The sequence below is a fragment of the Malus sylvestris genome, chromosome 14 (genome assembly GCF_916048215.2).
Source record: "Malus sylvestris chromosome 14, drMalSylv7.2, whole genome shotgun sequence".
Classification (NCBI taxonomy): domain Eukaryota; kingdom Viridiplantae; phylum Streptophyta; class Magnoliopsida; order Rosales; family Rosaceae; genus Malus; species Malus sylvestris.
The window spans coordinates 26,299,824-26,317,570 of NC_062273.1; the positions used below are offsets into that span (position 1 = coordinate 26,299,824).

General features: G+C 35.7%; 2 protein-coding genes and 1 pseudogene across 2 annotated transcripts; 1 reads left to right on the forward strand and 2 right to left on the reverse strand.

Moving 5' to 3' along the window:
* Positions 1–1,845: 1,845 nt before the first annotated feature.
* On the reverse strand, positions 1,846–3,395 carry LOC126599775 (inactive protein RESTRICTED TEV MOVEMENT 2-like; annotated as a pseudogene).
* Positions 3,396–6,268: 2,873 nt separating this feature from the next.
* Positions 6,269–17,350, forward strand: LOC126599774 (pectate lyase-like). The gene is made up of 4 exons (XM_050266217.1): positions 6,269–6,776; positions 16,058–16,712; positions 16,810–17,052; positions 17,132–17,350. Exons 1-4 carry the CDS (start codon positions 6,574–6,576, stop codon positions 17,348–17,350), a joined length of 1,320 nt encoding a protein of 439 aa, XP_050122174.1. The 5' UTR covers positions 6,269–6,573.
* LOC126599776 (inactive protein RESTRICTED TEV MOVEMENT 2-like) lies at positions 10,224–11,703 on the reverse strand. The gene is made up of 2 exons (XM_050266218.1): positions 11,325–11,703; positions 10,224–10,939 (listed from the first exon to the last, which is right to left on the reverse strand). Exons 1-2 carry the CDS (start codon positions 11,464–11,466, stop codon positions 10,392–10,394), a joined length of 690 nt encoding a protein of 229 aa, XP_050122175.1. The 5' UTR covers positions 11,467–11,703; the 3' UTR covers positions 10,224–10,391.
* Positions 17,351–17,747: the final 397 nt, after the last annotated feature.

Below are 17,747 nucleotides of genomic sequence, written 5' to 3' on the forward strand. Positions count from 1 at the left end.
CAGCACATGACCATCCATTTGTCCCTAGGACATCGGGATCGGGGCGTGTCACAAAACCTGTGCCCTTTTTTAAAACTTTCTTGGGCTCTTGCCCTCCAGCCCTTATTTGGGCTTTGGACTTATATATATATATATATATATATATATATATATATATATATACACACACACTTAGTTATTTGGGTTTTTTTTTGTGCCACCTTCAATTTGGGGCCTGGACAGTTGCCCCTGTGGCACTGGGCCTGGGCCGGTCCTGGCAAGTGCTACTAAAAGTTAATTGCAAATAGTCACGTGTCTAAATAATTAAAATTGAAAAATATAATTGGACACTTGTCCATTTGTGATTGCATTTCAATAACAAATGTTGCTCTTTCAGCAGCGAACATGGTTCCTGAAATTTTAGTTTACTGAAATTGAAATATAGAAAATTACTTTACTATTTTATACAATACTAGTTATTTCTAGTTGCAAACAAATTACAGTTTGACATGAATTTTTTGTATAAATTTAATAAGTTTTGTACATGTGTCAAATTGTAATTTGCATACAAGTAAACATGATAAGGACCCAAACAAGCTCCATTAGAATGTATTGACTTGAGAACTTTGCTCATTTAATTTCCTCAAATGTTAAACAAAACGCTCTTTAATAAAAAGAAAATAAAACTTCCGTGATTAAAATTTATATATGTCTTATTGTCTCTTTAATATCCAACCAATTTTACTCTTGGTTAAAAGATTGTAACCAATTTTAGATATGATTTTTAGGTATTTAGGGTGATAATAGATTGTATTTTTGTTCACCATTTTTAAGTAGTAATAATGCTCACCATATTATTTATCTTTGTTGGATGCGTTTGAATATTGAGATTTGTCCATTAAAATTTAAACTTATCTAATAATAATAAATAGAGTGGTATGCATTATTATCAAGGGGTCTGCTATCCACACACCCCTTTTTACTTCTCACATACCCCTTGTTAATTTATGTCCGTTGATCTTCTTCATTTCATCTGATCCAATGGCCGAAAATTAGAAATGTGTGTGAGAAGTAAAAAGAGGTGTGTGGATATCACACCCCTATTATCAATTGAAATTGGTGAACAAAAATATCCCTGGAATAATACGAGTGACAAGAACTTTTGGGCACGCATCTCAAAGAAGCTTCTCAATCCCGCATCAAGGTGATGTGCTTATCTTTGTGGAAAGAGGATTCTCTTCCCTCCTAATATCTATTTCATTCTCTCATTTTCTACTTAAACGGTTATGATTAAGTCATGTCAATATCTTATATTGATTATACGGACAAAAAGACAAAAAACAAAGTGTGAAAGGAGGGGAGGAAAAGGGATGAGAATAAGAGGAGAGAATCATATTCCATCTTTGAGACTTTTGCTGCCTGCTCAATGAATCTAATCCCCTCCCACTTCCTGTGCCCTTCTGTTTGTGTAGTCACGGTTAAGTCACGTCAACATTTTTATATTACTATTCATTTTTGTCTTATTATCTCTATAAAAAAATAATATAAAATGTTAACGTGATTTAACCGTGACCACACAAATAGGAGGGCACGGGAAGTGGGAGAGCAGACAATCTGCCTCCGCATTCCTTGCCTGTCTGCCTACTTGGATCCACAAGGATATTTTGCATCCAACTATAAAACCGATCGAAGAAGCGGATTAACATTACGGAAAGTATGACCGTCACGCTCATAAAAGTTTCACGACAAAGGGCATTGACCACCGCCCCTTATATTAAACGCCCGGTTACATTTAGCAGGTGCGAAATCAAAACTTTTGGATTCCGAACAAATATGATCGTAAAGCTCAAAAGTAAAAGAAGATAGTAAACCAATTTACATCTTATTCGTTGAAGTTCTTACTCTGTACATTTAATATCAGCGACCATTCGCTATGATTATAAACAAGAGATATAGAGAAAGTATAAGCAACTTAATTAACAATTATAATTAGCCTTAATCATCTCATTCTCCAGCTTATTAGAACTTACGATTAACTAGCATCCCTAATGAAAATGCAACCACAGCAGTTACAACTATCCCTTTGTTTTTGCTCAACATCTCCATTGCATTCCTTACGATATTCCCACCTTTGTCCTCCCATTTCCTTATATTTTCTGGAGAAAAAAATATGTGTTCATTTCCTAATAATTTTTTAATCTCTCCATACTTTGTGCCATCGACTTTCTGTGAGTGCTCTCCTTCATCTTTGGGTCTTAACTCTTAAGCCTTCCACAGTTTCATTCTTCTCTACTTGAGGAGGTTCCGTGGCAGCAGCGGTGCTGCCTAGGACATTTTCATTCTCTATTTCAGGTTCTTTCTTCTGTTCTTCAACCGCTGCTGCCACCTTTGGTACGGTGACATATAGAATCTCACCGTCAAATTTTCCGATGATCTTATTGACATCTGAGTGTTGCGGAAGGGTGAAAATCTGCTCAAAATACTGGGATATCCTTTCGTTCACTTGCCTTTCTCCTCCGATTGTTATATGGCCGGCTGAGATATTCACCTCAACCCTCACCTCCTCCTTTTTAAAATCTAAGACAAGGTGATATAATTAAGCACCATAAATTTATGTGAATGCATATCTGTTATTTCCTATAATTATGTGACTAACGTGACTACTTGTTAGTAGTGGCTATTTTATGCACTTCGAATACAATTATTAGAGCATGAACACATGCATTTGTTCTTAGCGAAATGAAATGCTCTGATACCAATTACTGACACACCTCGATCTGGAATGTCCACCTAGACATCCGAATCAAGTTGTGTTGCCGACACCTAGAACTTGACAAAACCATAAAGTAATGATGATGTCGAAAGTGCGAACAAATTAAAACCTAATAACTACTACTAGAGTGCGCATTTGAGCAGGTTTACAACATTAAGAAAACTATTAGATGCTGTAATATTGCAGTACCTGGAAGATCAACGAGAAGGTAATGACAATTGGAGTCCTCCGTCCAGTCTGATGAAGGAACAATCTTTTCGCGCATGCGTGTGGGTGTCGATGGCCGTAATCTCTCTTCCAAAGCGCTCATTGATCCTCTGATATTTGCCATATCAACGATCAACTAATACAAACTGCACTTATAACAACAACTTAATTAAGAGCTTGCTTTGTGTCTTAATTAAAATGATCAGTGTAATGCTTTGTATATAGATATGGAAATAGCACAATGATTATATATAGGAAGAATACGAGTTAGAGTTTTTCCTTGTGGGAAATGAACATGGAGGCAGACATTCGATCTTGGTTATTCCAAACTTAATATTTCTGCATGGATCGATGATGCGTGTTTTGGGTTGGACGGCATGTCAAGTTTCGGGAGGTAGCTTGTTCCTTGCTTTCGTTGCGTCCAAACTCCCACCCAGATCTCTTTCTGTCTTTGCGGCGGTGGTCTATATTTTGAATATTAGATAGACCTAAGAATTTTTAGATCTGTCTACACGTATCTAATCTGGAAAAATAAATTTTCATTTTTATTAAACCAAAGTTAACCGTACCTGCAGGCTTCAGGCATGGTCCTAGGCTCGCTAGTTAAGTTGGTTATAATATGCGTTTTACTTTGATATTCAAGTTTGAGGATTAGATGTATCACTTAGAATTATAAAACAAAAAAAAATTAAAAAAATAAAATTAATGAAAAGGGCTTCAAAATTCTGAGTTTTAACCAAAAACCATTATATATAACTTTATTTAATGATAAGGTGTTGACCCTAAAAACTACCAAGCCTACGTGGCGCGCAGGCCGAGTAATCTATAAGCTAACTACGTCCTTTGGTGAATGCGGGGCGTGCCAACTCGTCGGCCGAGCTCGGCCGATGAGTAAAATTTGTTGATGTTGCGTCGAGTGCGCGGCTGACTTCTACGTCTTGCGACTGCGACCGAGGAAGGAACGCGTCTCGGCCTCTTGGGTTCTCGAACCTGAAGACAAGGTTGCTATTCTTACGAAGTTCACAAGTCGTCGTTGTCGGATTCAGTCACCGTGATGTTATTCGTCAGAGTATGCTGTTGATGCCAACGGAAGATACTGCGAGAGCGACTGATTCTACGATGACAGAGCTATCTATGCTGACTTAAGATATCACCGGTTGCTTCCACAGTGCTGTTGATGCCAAAGGAAGATGTGTCAGCGAAAAAAGAAGGAAAAAATCTCAAGTTGTTGAAAGAGTTTGCGCAGGGCAGTTTTGTATTGAATTGCAGGGGACCTCGAATGATGCACAACCTCTTCTATTTATAGCAACGGCTCCCCCCATGGTCGAGTTAAAACCCCATTCGGACTAGGACTTCTTCTCCCAATCAAACACTGACTCGACCAATCCTACTTTCATTATGACTGTGAACCTAGTCCTTTATTGAGCCGGATTCGCTCTCTGGTTATTAATCCTGCCGAGACTCCTTATTGCATCAGGAAACGACTTATCCTACGTCCTGACCTAGCCGACCTAGGTTTGGGGGCCCACGTACTGAACGATCCATGCCGCAAGGCCTTCCGGGCCGAGAATGATTCTCTACTCGGCCCAAACTATTATTTTGGGCCTAAACATAAGGACAAGAGAAAGAAAGGAAAAAAAAAACCTAACTATAGGCGCGTGCAAAGAGCACCCAACCAATCCTACTATTGCATAACCCTTTGACATAATCCAAGCATGTTTTATTACTCTAAAATTAAAATTTCAAATTAAAGTAGGTCCCGTTCAATTCAAAACCAAATCTGGGGTGGTATGGTTGGGAGGGAGTTGATCAGACGTGGGTTAGGATGGTTGGGGGTAGGGGTGGGGCAACATCATTGACAACATCGTTGGACTCATCATCCATTTTTCTAGTAATGGTATTGAGCTATTAGCCATGCCTGACTTTAACAGTGTGGACGTTGATCTCTATTATGTTTTTTTTTAATCTTTTTTTTGCATTATGGTGAAAGAACTTGAAAATCTAGGATGTGCATCTACCGTTAAGTTTCATAAATAGTGTACTATCGTTAAGTTTCATAAAGAGTGGCGTACCGTTAAGTTTCATAAACAGTGTAGTACTGTTAAGTTTCATAAACAATGTAGTACCATTAAGTTTCATAAACAATGTAGTAAGTTTCATTAACCGTTTGTGTGAGGAGGGCAGGCAGGTCCGCGGGTCAATTTTTTTTTAATATTAAAATTATGTCTTTTTCATTAAGATTTAAGTTTTTTTTGTCCTTTTTATTATAATTTAAGAGTTTTTCACTAAAAAGTAAGTCTTTTTCATTAAATAAAGTTATAGCATAGTTTTTTTATTAAGATAAATTTAGTCCAAACCATTTTCATGAAAATTCTCTTAAAAAAATAGTACTTTGATCCAGGTCCAAAACTTTGAGTTGTTATTAAATTTAGTCCAATTCTAATTTTCAATTTTAATTAAATTTCTTGATTTATGCATCTTTACTCAAAATTTTAATTTTTTTTAAGAATACTCAAAATTTTAATTTAAATATTTAAATGTGAAAATCTAATCACTTTCAATTAAAAATAGTTAAACAAAATTTATATGTCATCATATATAAATATATATATATAGTACTTACAATATTGATTAGTTAACACAATTAACTTGTGATGAGGTAGAAGAAAAATTGAGATACATATAAAGAGCAGGAATAAGGAGAAACAAAATTTATTTATTATATTAATCTCAAAATTAAATAAAAATAATCTATGAATAAAGGGATATATATCACAATCTAATAAAAAGATAATAAAAATAAGCTAATGAGGATAATCAGTGGGTGGACGTAATACAACAAAGTTTACTAAACCCAAAAATGATTCACTATTAGACTTATATCAAGTTTACTCTAAAAATAATCAATTAAGCATACCTTTCTCTTTCTTACTTCCACAAATGTATATTAAGTATCAAATTCTGGTTTTCATTAAAATTATTGTTTTCCATAAAAAAAAAAAATATAGCTACCACATTCAAGTGTTCAATCGAATCATTTCCTCCACATTTTTTCGTAGCATTATAGACAATATACAAGTTAATCTGATAATTAAAAGAAATGGAATCGACAACGTTTATGAAGGTTTTATCCTTTTCTACCATTTTTCTTTTTTGGATGTTGGCTATTAGTATCACTCTCGAGGAGTGGTCAAGAGAAATTGTATAAAATTAGAAGGGAAAGAAAAAGAAAAGAAAATAACCGAAGCTCATCCAATAAGCATAAGAAATTAGAAGGCAGATAGGAATTTCGACCGTTGAAAGGGGAGAGGGGCTCCCCTCTCTTCCCTCCCCACTTCTCATTCGCATTTCTTCGCTTCATTTAGTTAATCTAGCTCTGCATATATAACCCATCTCCCACTGCAATTCTGAAACTTTAAATTAATTCACTTCCAAGAAAACTAATTAGCCATGGAAACTTGCCCTACCCTGCCCTGAAAATTAAAGCCGTTACTTCGAACCCTAGCAGTCTGGTAGGTCTGGTTTCACACCCGTAATATAGGAAAAAAAAAAGATTCTCTAAAACAAAATTGAACAAATGATAAGGTGAGGAAATAAAGGTGAATAACTGAGCAATGGAAGCTAATTACAAGCTAAATGTGTTTATTTTATGTATTTTTATTATTACAATCACAATTCCGGCAACGGTGAGGGCCAACATTGCGGATTTCGACGCGCACTGGCAAGGTCGAGCAAAAGAAGCGAAGCAAGCCGCCAACGAAGCCTACAATAAAAATCCTGCACAAGTCACTGAAAGTTTCAACAAGGAAGTCCACGAGTAAGTTCCTTGTCACACAAGCAACCAACATTTTTAACCACCACCAATGTTGAATGTTTCATCGTGTACTTTAATTTGTAAAGAACTTTGATTTTTCGGTTTTGAAATTGTTCATTTACAAAGCTTTTATTCAATGGAAGCAGCACGTTTGATGCCGCGAATAAAACGAGAAGTAACTTGAAACAGAAGTACAAGGGTCCATGCCTGGCTACAAACCCTAGCTTGGTACAGTGTCGAATTCCTCATCAAGCTCATCCGGGTCGACCGTATTCGCTTGTGAAAGCCGGATATCCGTTGCAGGCCTTGTTAGTAGATTTGGTTGAGGGGCAGAGGCAAATGCACACTAGGATTTAGGTGGTCTCAGGACTATTCGTAGTTCAGAAGATACAGATGTAAAGATCTTTTAAAGACTCTCCGAACGTTTTATACGAATTTTTATGTACCTATCAAGTGATTGATGTAATACATGCTAGTATCTTGACATGTTGCGTGGAAAACACTAGACAATTCTTTAAATATCACTCATCAAGTATTTGATGAAATGCCTCAATAAATAAACGGAAATTTTTTTTGCCCTCTTTGCACTTTATTTTTATCTAAAAATTTTAGACCTTTAACCTTGAGACCACTCAAAATTCGAATCTTGAATGTGCCATTGTTAAGAGGTAAATGGTAATGGAGAGAAGCGAATGTTTTTTTGGTTGGGTTGGGGTGGGGGAGAGATTAGATTCCATTCTCACTCTACATCCCCCTCTTTATTTTCTTTGTTTTTTCCCCTATTTTTATAATGTATTTTTTTTTATGCATGCTTTTGTTTAAGACGAGCCTTGCATACCAATTAAAAATACATTCAGTCCAAACGAATTTGGGATCACCACATGGAAAAAAGGAAAACATAAAACCGATGTTTCTAGCATAACAATAAACGACAATGATATAAATTAATAATACTACATAACAGTGTAATGAATTCAATATTAACAGTTGTATCGAATTGAGCATATCAACCTGGGTGGGTGTGTGGTCTCATGGTCATTGGTGGATATATGCCATGCATGGTAGTAGTAGTGTGGATAAGGCACATGATTCCAATTCCAAAGCCAAAGTATCCTTCTAGTGGAAAAGCAGGAACATTTTGAAAAGTGCTTACTTCCAAATAAAATTTCAAAAACCATGCTTCGTTGTTCGAAGAAGAGCAACAAGTGCTACTAAAAAGGTCAATTGCAAATAGTCACGTGTCTAAATAATTAAAATTGAAAAATATAATTGGACACTTGTCCATTTGTGATTGCATTTCAATAACAAATGTTGTTCTTTCAGCAGCGAACATGGTTCCTGAAATTTTAGTTTACTGAAATTGAAATATAGAAAAATACTTTACTATTTTATACAATAATAGTTATTTCTAGTTGCAAACAAATCACAGTTTGACATGAATTTTTTGTATAAATTTAATAAGTTTTGTACATGTGTCAAATTGTAATTTGCATACAAGTAAACATGATAAGGACCCAAACAAGCTCCATTAGAATGTATTGACTTGAAAACTTTGCTCATTTAATTTCCTCAAATGTTAAAAACAAACGCTCTTTAATAAAAGAAAATAAAACTTCTGTGATTAAAATTAATATATGTCTTGTTGTTTCTTTAATATCCAGCCAATTTTACTCTTGGTTAAAAGATTGTAACCAAGTTTTAGATATGATTTTTAGGCATTTAGGGTGATAATAGATTGTATTTTTGTTCACCATTTTCAAGTAGTAGTAATGCTCACCACACTATTTATCTTTATTGGATGCGGTTGAATATTGAGATTTGTGGCTATCTACTAGAATTTAGACTTATCTAACAATAATAAATAGAGTGGTAAACATTATTATCAATTGAAAGTGGTGAACAAATATATCCCTAGAATAATATGAGTGACAAGAACTTTTGGGCACGAATCTCAAAGAAGCTTCTCAATCACGCATCAAGGTGATGTGCTCATCTTTGTGGAAAGAGGATTATCTTCCATTCTAATCTCTTTCTCATTCCCTCACTTTCTACTTGAACGGTTATGATTAAATCACGTCAATATTTTATATTGATATTTTTATACGAACAAAAAGGCAAAAAACAAAGTGTGAAAGGAGGGGAGGAAAACGGATAAGAATAGAAGAAGAGAGAATCATACTCCATCTTTGTGACTTTTGCTGCCTGCTCAACGAATCGGATCCTGCTGCATTCCTTTCCTGTCTGCCTACTTAGATCCACAAGGATATTTTGCATCCAACTTAAAACCGATCGAAGAAGCGGATTAACATTATGGAAAGTATGACCGTCACGCTCATAAAAGTTTCACGACAAAGGGCATTGACCATTGCCCCTTATATTAAACGCCCGGTTACATTTAACAGGTGCGAAATCAAAACTTTTGGGGTGCGTTTGTTGCACCGGACTAACTCGGACTGGATTAGCTTTAGGGACTAAGTTGGACTGGCTTAGATTAGACTAAGCTAGACTAAATTAGTGAAGTGTTTGGTGCAGTGTTGGACTAAAAAGCTGGATAATAACAAATATATTTTTAATTCCTATTTTATTAATATTTTATATTATTTAATACATATTTAGTAATATTTTATTACTATAACTATCTTTTTTTTTCATTCTAGAAACCACCTATCCCCATTCCTGATTCTTTTCCGCTAATCTCCCCATTTCTTTCCAAGTTTGCTCCGTCCCTCTCCCTCTGTTTCTTCCTCTTTCTTCTTCGCCCCTCTCTCTCTCTTCATCTCCATCTTTTTCTTCCTATTTCTCTATGCTCATCTCTCTCTTTTCTTCCTAATTTTTCTGGGACCCAATTGGCAAATCAGAACCCATTCAGAGTCTGGGTCATCTAGGTATTCATGGGTCTGCTTCTCCAGCGTCAATAGCAAAGGTCTGCGATCAGGGAGTCTGGACTAGGTGGAGTGTGAGCAGAGTTGCTGAGCGTTTCAGACGCACAGTGATTTTGTTTTTTTTTTTCGCTTTTTTGTTCTGAATTTTGGATTTGGATCTAGTTTTGAAAATGGAAATATTGCAGAAATTTTTGCCTTTTGTTTCCAATTTTGTGGGATTTGGGTTTGAAAATGGTAGATGATAGGGGCGAAGCAGGGCAGAGTTTGTATATGGGACCTGGGTTCCACATCTTGTGAGTAACAAGTTGATGGGAGGGCGAAGCGAGGAGGAACGAAGCAGGAGGAGTTGGGCTTAGCAGTCCGGTCGATTTCGGGGGGTCTCGTTAAGACCCCCTAGCGAACTACTTAGTCCTGTTTAGTCGGGGCGAGTGTCATTAAAACTTGTCCCAATTTGTATCAAACACAAGACTAGACTCCCACTTAGTCTAGTCCAGTTTAATGAATGATAGTGAGTGCAAACAAACACACCCTTGAATTCCGAACAAAATATGTTAGTAAAGCTCAAGAGTAAAAGAACATAGTAAAACCAATTTACATCTTAATCGTTGAAGTTCTTACTCTGTACATTTAATATCAGCGACCATTCGCTATGATTATAAACAAGAGATATAGAGAAAGTATAAGCAACTTAATTAAGAATTATAATTAGCCTTAATCATCTCATTCTCCAGCTTATTCACCTACGATTAACTAGCATCCCTAATGAAAATGCAACCACAGCAGTTACAACTAGCCCTTTGTTTTTGCTCAACATCTCCATTGCATTCCTTACGATATTCCCACCTTTCTCCTCCCATTTCTTTATATTTTCTGGAGAAAAAAATATGTGTTCATTTCCTAATAATTTTTTAATCTCTCCATACTTTGTGCCATCGGCTTTCTTTGAGTGCACTCCTTCATCTTTGGGTCTTAAGCCTTCCACAGTTTCATTCTTCCCTACTTGAGGAGGTTCCGTGGCAGCAGCGATGCTGCCTTGGACATTTTCATTCTCTATTTCTGGTTCTTTCTTCTGTTCTTCAACCGCTGCTGCCACCTTTGGTACGGTGACATATAGAATCTCACCGTCAAATTTTCCGGTGATCTTATCGACATCTGAGTGTTGCGGAAGGGTGATAATCTGCTCAAAATACTGGGATATCCTTTCGTTCACTTGCCTTTTTCCGCTGATTGTTATATGGCCGGTTGAGATATTCACCTCAACCCTCACCTCCTCCTTTTTAAAATCTAAGACAAGGTGATATAATTAAGCACCATAAATTTATGCGAATGCATATTTGTTATTTCCTATAATTATGTGACTAACGTGACTACTTGTTAGTAGTGGCTATTTTATGCACTTCGAATACAATTATTAGAGCATGAACACATGCATTTGTTCTTAACGAAATGAAATGCTCTGATACCAATTACTGACACACCTCGATCTGGAATGTCCACCTAGACATCCGAATCGAGTTGTGTTGCCAACACCTAGAACTTGACAAAACCATAAAGTGATGATGATGTCGAAAGTGCGAACAAATTAAAACCTAATAACTACTACTAGAGTGCGCATTTGATCGGGATTACAACATTAAGAAAACTATTAGATGCTGTAATATTGCAGTACCTGGAAGATCAACGAGAAGGTAATGACAATTGGAGTCCTCCGTCCAGTCTGATGAAGGAACAATCTTTTCGCGCATGCGTGTGGGTGTCGATGGCCGTAATCTCTCTTCCAAAGCGCTCATTGATCCTCTGATATTTGCCATATCAACGATCAACTAATACAAACTGCACTTATAACAACAACTTAATTAAGAGCTTGCTTTGTGTCTTAATTAAAATGATCAGTGTAATGCTTTGTATATAGATATGGAAATAGCACAATGATTATATAGAGGAAGAATACGAGTTAGAGTTTTTCCTTGTGGGAAATGAAGATGGAGGCAGACATTCGATCTTGGTTATTCCAAACTTAATATTTCTGCATGGATCGATGATGCGTGTTTTGGGTTGGACGGCATGTCAAGTTTCGGGAGGTAGCTTGTTCCTTGCTTTCCTTGCGTCCAAACTCCCACCCAGATCTCTTTCTGTCTTTGCGGCGGTGGTCTATAATTTGAATATTAGATAGATCTAAGAATTTTCAGATCTGTCTACACGTATCTAATCTGGAAAAATAAATTTTCATTTTTATTAAACCAAAGTTAATCGTACCTGTAGGCTTCAGGCATGGTCCTAGGCTCGCTAGTTAAGTTGGTTATAATCAAGGAAGAAAATATCGGTAATATCGGAAATATCGGTAGTCCGAAAACACGGAAATATCGATGGAAATATCGGGATAATATCGATATCGATAAAAATTACAAGGAAACCACGGAAATTGTAAGAAAAACTTGGAAATTTTTAATGAAACTTTGTAGGATGTTTATTTAGTCAATTATCTATTAGTTTATCACAAAAAATTGGAAGGAAATGCATTGCATGATGGATTTAACTGATTTAAGTTGATTATATAGCGAGCTGGCAAACATTGTGAGTATAGAAAATATGTAGTAATTAATGAAAGAAGTTTAAACACACCATAATCATTTATATATAATTAATTAGTACAATATTTGGAGGTTTTATTTAGGATATTAAAAAAAAAAAAAGGGAAGTGAATAAAATGATGAAGAATAATGTGCCGAATTTGACACTTTAAATTTCTTACACATAAGCATGCGTCTAGGCGTTGAAGTTCCAAATTATAGTATATCAATTAACGATTGAAAATCAATACATTGAATAAGACTAAACTTTAATTTGGATGCCGATTATGTTTTTTCAAGTTTATATAAAGTAAAAGAATTGAATTTTGGCCAGCGTGCAAGGTATCAATCTCTTCGTCTCGTCGAGTAGTACAACTTTCCTTTTTGTTTCACTCAATTTCGTTGAGTATTGAAAAAGTTATACTCATTTGAATCTTACCCAGTTTCCGGCGACCTCAGTGGCTTTAGAGGCAATTTCCGGCCAAACCACAACGAGTCAGACGTTTTTTGAGGTACCATTCTCTTCGTCTCTTCGAGGGCTACAACTTTCCTTTTTGTTTCACTCAATTTCGTTGCTTATTGAAAAAGTTATACTCATTTGAATCTTACCCAGTTTCCGGCGACCTCAGTGGCTTTCGAGACAATTTCCGGCCAAACCACGGCGATTTGGCCGGCTTTCAAGGTATCAATCTCTTCGTCTCGTCGAGTATTACAACTTTCCTTTTTGTTTCACTCAATTTCGTTGAGTATTGAAAAAGTTATACTCATTTGAATCTTACCCAATTTCCGGCGACCTCAGTGACTTTCGAGGAATTTTCCGGCCAAACCACGACGATTCAGACGTCGTGTGAGGTACCATTCTCTTCGTCTCTTCGAGGGCTACAACTTTCGTTTTTTTCTTGCTTGATTTAGTTGAGTTTTGACAAAGTTATGGCTGTTTAAAGTGGGTGTAAATTTTCGACCGAAAATTCTGATTTTCTCTCCCATTGGGGAGTCCCACATCGCCCATGTGAGGGCAGTGAGCAAGCAAATTTTCCTATAAAATCCACATCCCCCTGCTGAGAAAATCCAAGCTTGTTCGGCCTTTGGGCTATGATCAAGTGAAGTATGTGTTGAGTTTTCTCAACATATTTAAGTATATTTTAGTATTATGTCGCGATATTATCAAAAATATTGAAAATATCGTGATATTATCGATAATATTGCGATATTTTGACGAAAATCATTTGGATAGTTAAAAAAATTTCGGATCTCTAAAAAAACGATAATATCGGCGATATTTTGCCGATATTATCGATATTTTCTTCCTTGGTTATAATATGTGTTTTACTTTGATACACAAGTTTGAGGATTAGATGTATCACTTAGAATTATAAAATATAAAAAATAAAAAATAAAAGAAAATTAATAAAAAGGGTGTCAAATTTTTGAATTTTAATAAAAAACCATCATCTAACTTTTTTAATGATAAAGACAAGAGAAAGAAAAAAAAAAGAAGAAAAAAAAACCTAACTAAGGGCGTGTGCAAGGAGCACCCAACCAATCCTACTGTTGCATAACCCTTTGATATAATCCAAGCATATTTTATTACTCTAAAATTAAAATTTCAAATTAAAGTAGGTTTCGTTCAATTCAAAACCAGATATGGGGTGGTATGGTTAGAAGGGAGTCGATCAGGTGTGGGTTAGGATGGTTGGGGGTAGGGTTGGGGCAACATCATTGACAACATCGTTGGACTCATCACCAATTTTTCTAGTAATGGTATTGAGCTATTAGCCATGCTTGAGTTTAACAGCGTGGACGTTGATCTCTATTATGTTTTTTTTTTAAATCTTTTTATTGCATTATGGTGAAAGAACTTGAAAATCTAGGACAAGCATCTATCGTTAAGTTTCATAAATAGAATAGTATCGTTAAGTTTCATAAACATTGACGTACCATTAAGTTTCATAAACAATGTAGTACCGTTAATTTTCATAAATAATATAGTACCATTAAATTTCATAAACAGTGTAGTAAGTTTTATAAACCGTTTGTGTGAGAGGGGCGCATAGGTCAGTGCGTCAGTTTTTTTTTTAATATTAAAATTATGTCTTTTTCATTAAGATTTAAGTTTTTTGTCCTTTTTATTATAATTTAAGAGCTTTTCACTAAAAATTAAGTCTTTTTCATTAAATAAAGTTATAGCATAGTTTTTTATTAAGATAAACTTAGTCCAAGGCATTTTCATGAAAATTCTCTTAAAAAATAGTACTTTGATCCAGGTCCAAAACTTTGAGTTGTTATTAAATTTAGTCCAATTCTAATTTTCAATTTTAATTAAATTTCTTGATTTATGCATCTTTACTCAAAATTTTAATTTTTTTTAAGAATACTCAAAATTTTAATTCAAATATTTAAATGTGAATATCTAATCACTTTCAATTAAAAATAGTTAAACAAAATTTATATGTCATCATATATGATACATATATATATATATAGTACTTACAATATTGATTAGTTAACACAATTAACTTGTGATGAGGTAGAAGAAAATTTGAGATACATATAAAGAGCAGAAATAAGGAGAAACAAAATTTATTTATTATATTAATCTCAAAATTAAATAAAAAATAATCTATAAATAAAAGGGATATATATCACAATCTAATAAAAAGATAATAAAAATAAGCTAATGCGGATAATCAGCGGGTGAACTTAATACAACAAAGTGTACTAAACCCAAAAATGATTCACTATTAGACTTATATCAAGTTTACTCTAAAAATAATTAATTAAGCATACCTTTCTCTTTCTTTCTTCCACAAATGTATATTAAGTATCAAATTCTGGTTTTCATTAAAATTATTGTTTTCCATAAATAAATAAAAAATATAGCTACCACATTCAAGTGTTCAATCGAATCATTTCTTCCACATTTTTTCATAGCATTATAGACAATATACAAGTTAATCTGATAATTAAAAGAAATGGAATCGACAACGTTTATGAAGGTTTTATCCTTTTCTACCATTTTTCTTTTTTGGATGTTGGCTATTAGTATCACTCTCGAGGAGTGGTCAAGAGAAATTGTATAAAATTAGAAGGGAAAGAAAAAGAAAAGAAAATAACCGAAGCTCATCCAATAAGCATAAGAAATTAGAAGGCAGATAGGAATTTCGACCGTTGAAAGGGGAGAGGGGCTCCCCTCTCTTCCCTCCCCACTTCTCATTCGCATTTCTTCGCTTCATTTAGTTAATCTAGCTCTGCATATATAACCCATCTCCCACTGCAATTCTGAAACTTTAAATTAATTCACTTCCAAGAAAACTAATTAGCCATGGAAACTTGCCCTACCCTGCCCTGAAAATTAAAGCCGTTACTTCGAACCCTAGCAGTCTGGTAGGTCTGGTTTCACACCCGTAATATAGGAAAAAAAAAAGATTCTCTAAAACAAAATTGAACAAATGATAAGGTGAGGAAATAAAGGTGAATAACTGAGCAATGGAAGCTAATTACACGCTAAATGTGTTTATTTTATGTATTTTTATTATTACAATCACAATTCCGGCAACGGTGAGGGCCAACATTGCGGATTTCGACGCGCACTGGCAAGGTCGAGCAAAAGAAGCGAAGCAAGCCGCCAACGAAGCCTACAATAAAAATCCTGCACAAGTCACTGAAAGTTTCAACAAGGAAGTCCACGAGTAAGTTCCTTGTCACACAAGCAACCAACATTTTTAACCACCACCAATGTTGAATGTTTCATCGTGTACTTTAATTTGTAAAGAACTTTGATTTTTCGGTTTTGAAATTGTTCATTTACAAAGCTTTTATTCAATGGAAGCAGCACGTTTGATGCCGCGAATAAAACGAGAAGGAACTTGAAACAGAAGTACAAGGGTCCATGCCTGGCTACAAACCCTATTGATCGTTGCTGGAGATGTGACCCAAACTGGGAAACAAATCGCAAGAAGCTCGCTGATTGCGCCAAAGGATTTGGGCACAAGACAACAGGAGGCAAGGCTGGAAAAATCTATGTGGTGACTGATAACTCTGACAATGACATGGTGAACCCAAAACCAGGGACACTACGCCACGCTGTGATACAAACTGGGCCACTTTGGATCATATTCGCTCGAGACATGAGAATAAAGCTAAGAGAAGAGCTTATGGTGACGAGTGACAAGACAATTGACGCACGAGGTGCAAATGTGCACATTGAGGATGGTGCACAAATTACACTACAGTTTGTGAATAATGTGATCATCCATAATCTCCACATTCATGATACCAAGCCAGGAAATGGTGGCATGATTAGGGACTCGGTGAATCACTATGGACAACGCACACGCAGTGATGGTGACGGTATATCAATGTATGGAGCCTCAAATGTTTGGATAGACCATGTCTCCGGGTCAAATTGCGCAGATGGACTCGTTGATGCCATCCAGGGGTCTACAGCCATCACCATATCCAACTGTCACTTCACCAATCATAATGATGTAAAAATCCATCTATTACATACAAATCGAGACCAACCCTTTGTGAAAAAAAATGCTTTTTACGAACTAATATGTGTCGTTTTGATTCATGATGTAGGTGATGTTATTTGGTTCAAGTGATAGCAACTCTCAGGATGAAGTGATGCAGATAACTCTGGCTTTCAACCATTTCGGTCAGGGGTTAATTCAGCGTATGCCAAGGTGCCGATGGGGGTTTTTCCATGTTGTAAACAATGACTACACGCATTGGATTATGTACGCTATTGGTGGAAGCCAACATCCTACCATAATTAGCCAGGGCAACCGGTTCATTGCCCCGTCCAATAATGCCAGTAAAGAGGTACATATACTACTATGAACAAATAGCACTACTTGTTCCCTGAAAACAAATTGTCAATCCTAATCTTATTGTTATCTAGGTGACGAAGAGGACAAGTGGAGCCGAGAATGAGTGGAAATCATGGAATTGGAGATCAGAGAACGATCTTATGATGAATGGAGCATTCTTTGTTGAATCCGGAAGCCCAATCAGGAATCTCCCAAAGGCGGATATGATCAAGGCAAAGCCTGGGACATTCGTGACTAGGCTCACGCGCTTTGCAGGTCCTCTAAAATGCATTAAAGGGAAGGCATGCTAGAGTATATGTTGAACAAACATAACAAATATGCATATAAATGTATGAATCTCAAACTGAACCCTGTTGAAAACCCAGATGTTTTTGTAGCGGTAGACAGTGAAGAGTAAATAGAGAAAACACTGTCCTTTTATCGTGTTCTTGCGAGGGCTGGGGGTGGAAGAGAAAAATATATGATAGATTTGTGAAGGTAACTATGAGGTGTATACACAGAAATGTAAATTTTGCAATGGATAAATTTCTGATTGCAGTTGATTTAATCTGTTCTTTCTAATCGAGGTACAGTGATATATTCTGCAATTTACCGTCTCATTTGTGGTGAAATCCTATTTCCGATAGGAACAGTTGACAATTGTCCGAATTTTCCATTACTTTTGTATCCATAATAGTGCGAAAAGAA

Excerpts from the sequence above, each read along its gene's own strand:
- LOC126599774 (XM_050266217.1), top strand. The coding sequence starts at position 6,574 with ATGGAAGCTAATTACAAGCTAAATGTGTTTATTTTATGTATTTTTATT. Across the intron at positions 6,777-16,057 it reads TTCAACAAGGAAGTCCACGA|CACGTTTGATGCCGCGAATA; the intron begins GTAAGTTCCTTG and ends CAATGGAAGCAG. Across the intron at positions 17,053-17,131 it reads CCAATAATGCCAGTAAAGAG|GTGACGAAGAGGACAAGTGG; the intron begins GTACATATACTA and ends ATTGTTATCTAG.
- LOC126599776 (XM_050266218.1), bottom strand. The coding sequence starts at position 11,466 with ATGGCAAATATCAGAGGATCAATGAGCGCTTTGGAAGAGAGATTACGG. Across the intron at positions 10,940-11,324 it reads CCTTCTCGTTGATCTTCCAG|ATTTTAAAAAGGAGGAGGTG; the intron begins GTACTGCAATAT and ends ACCTTGTCTTAG.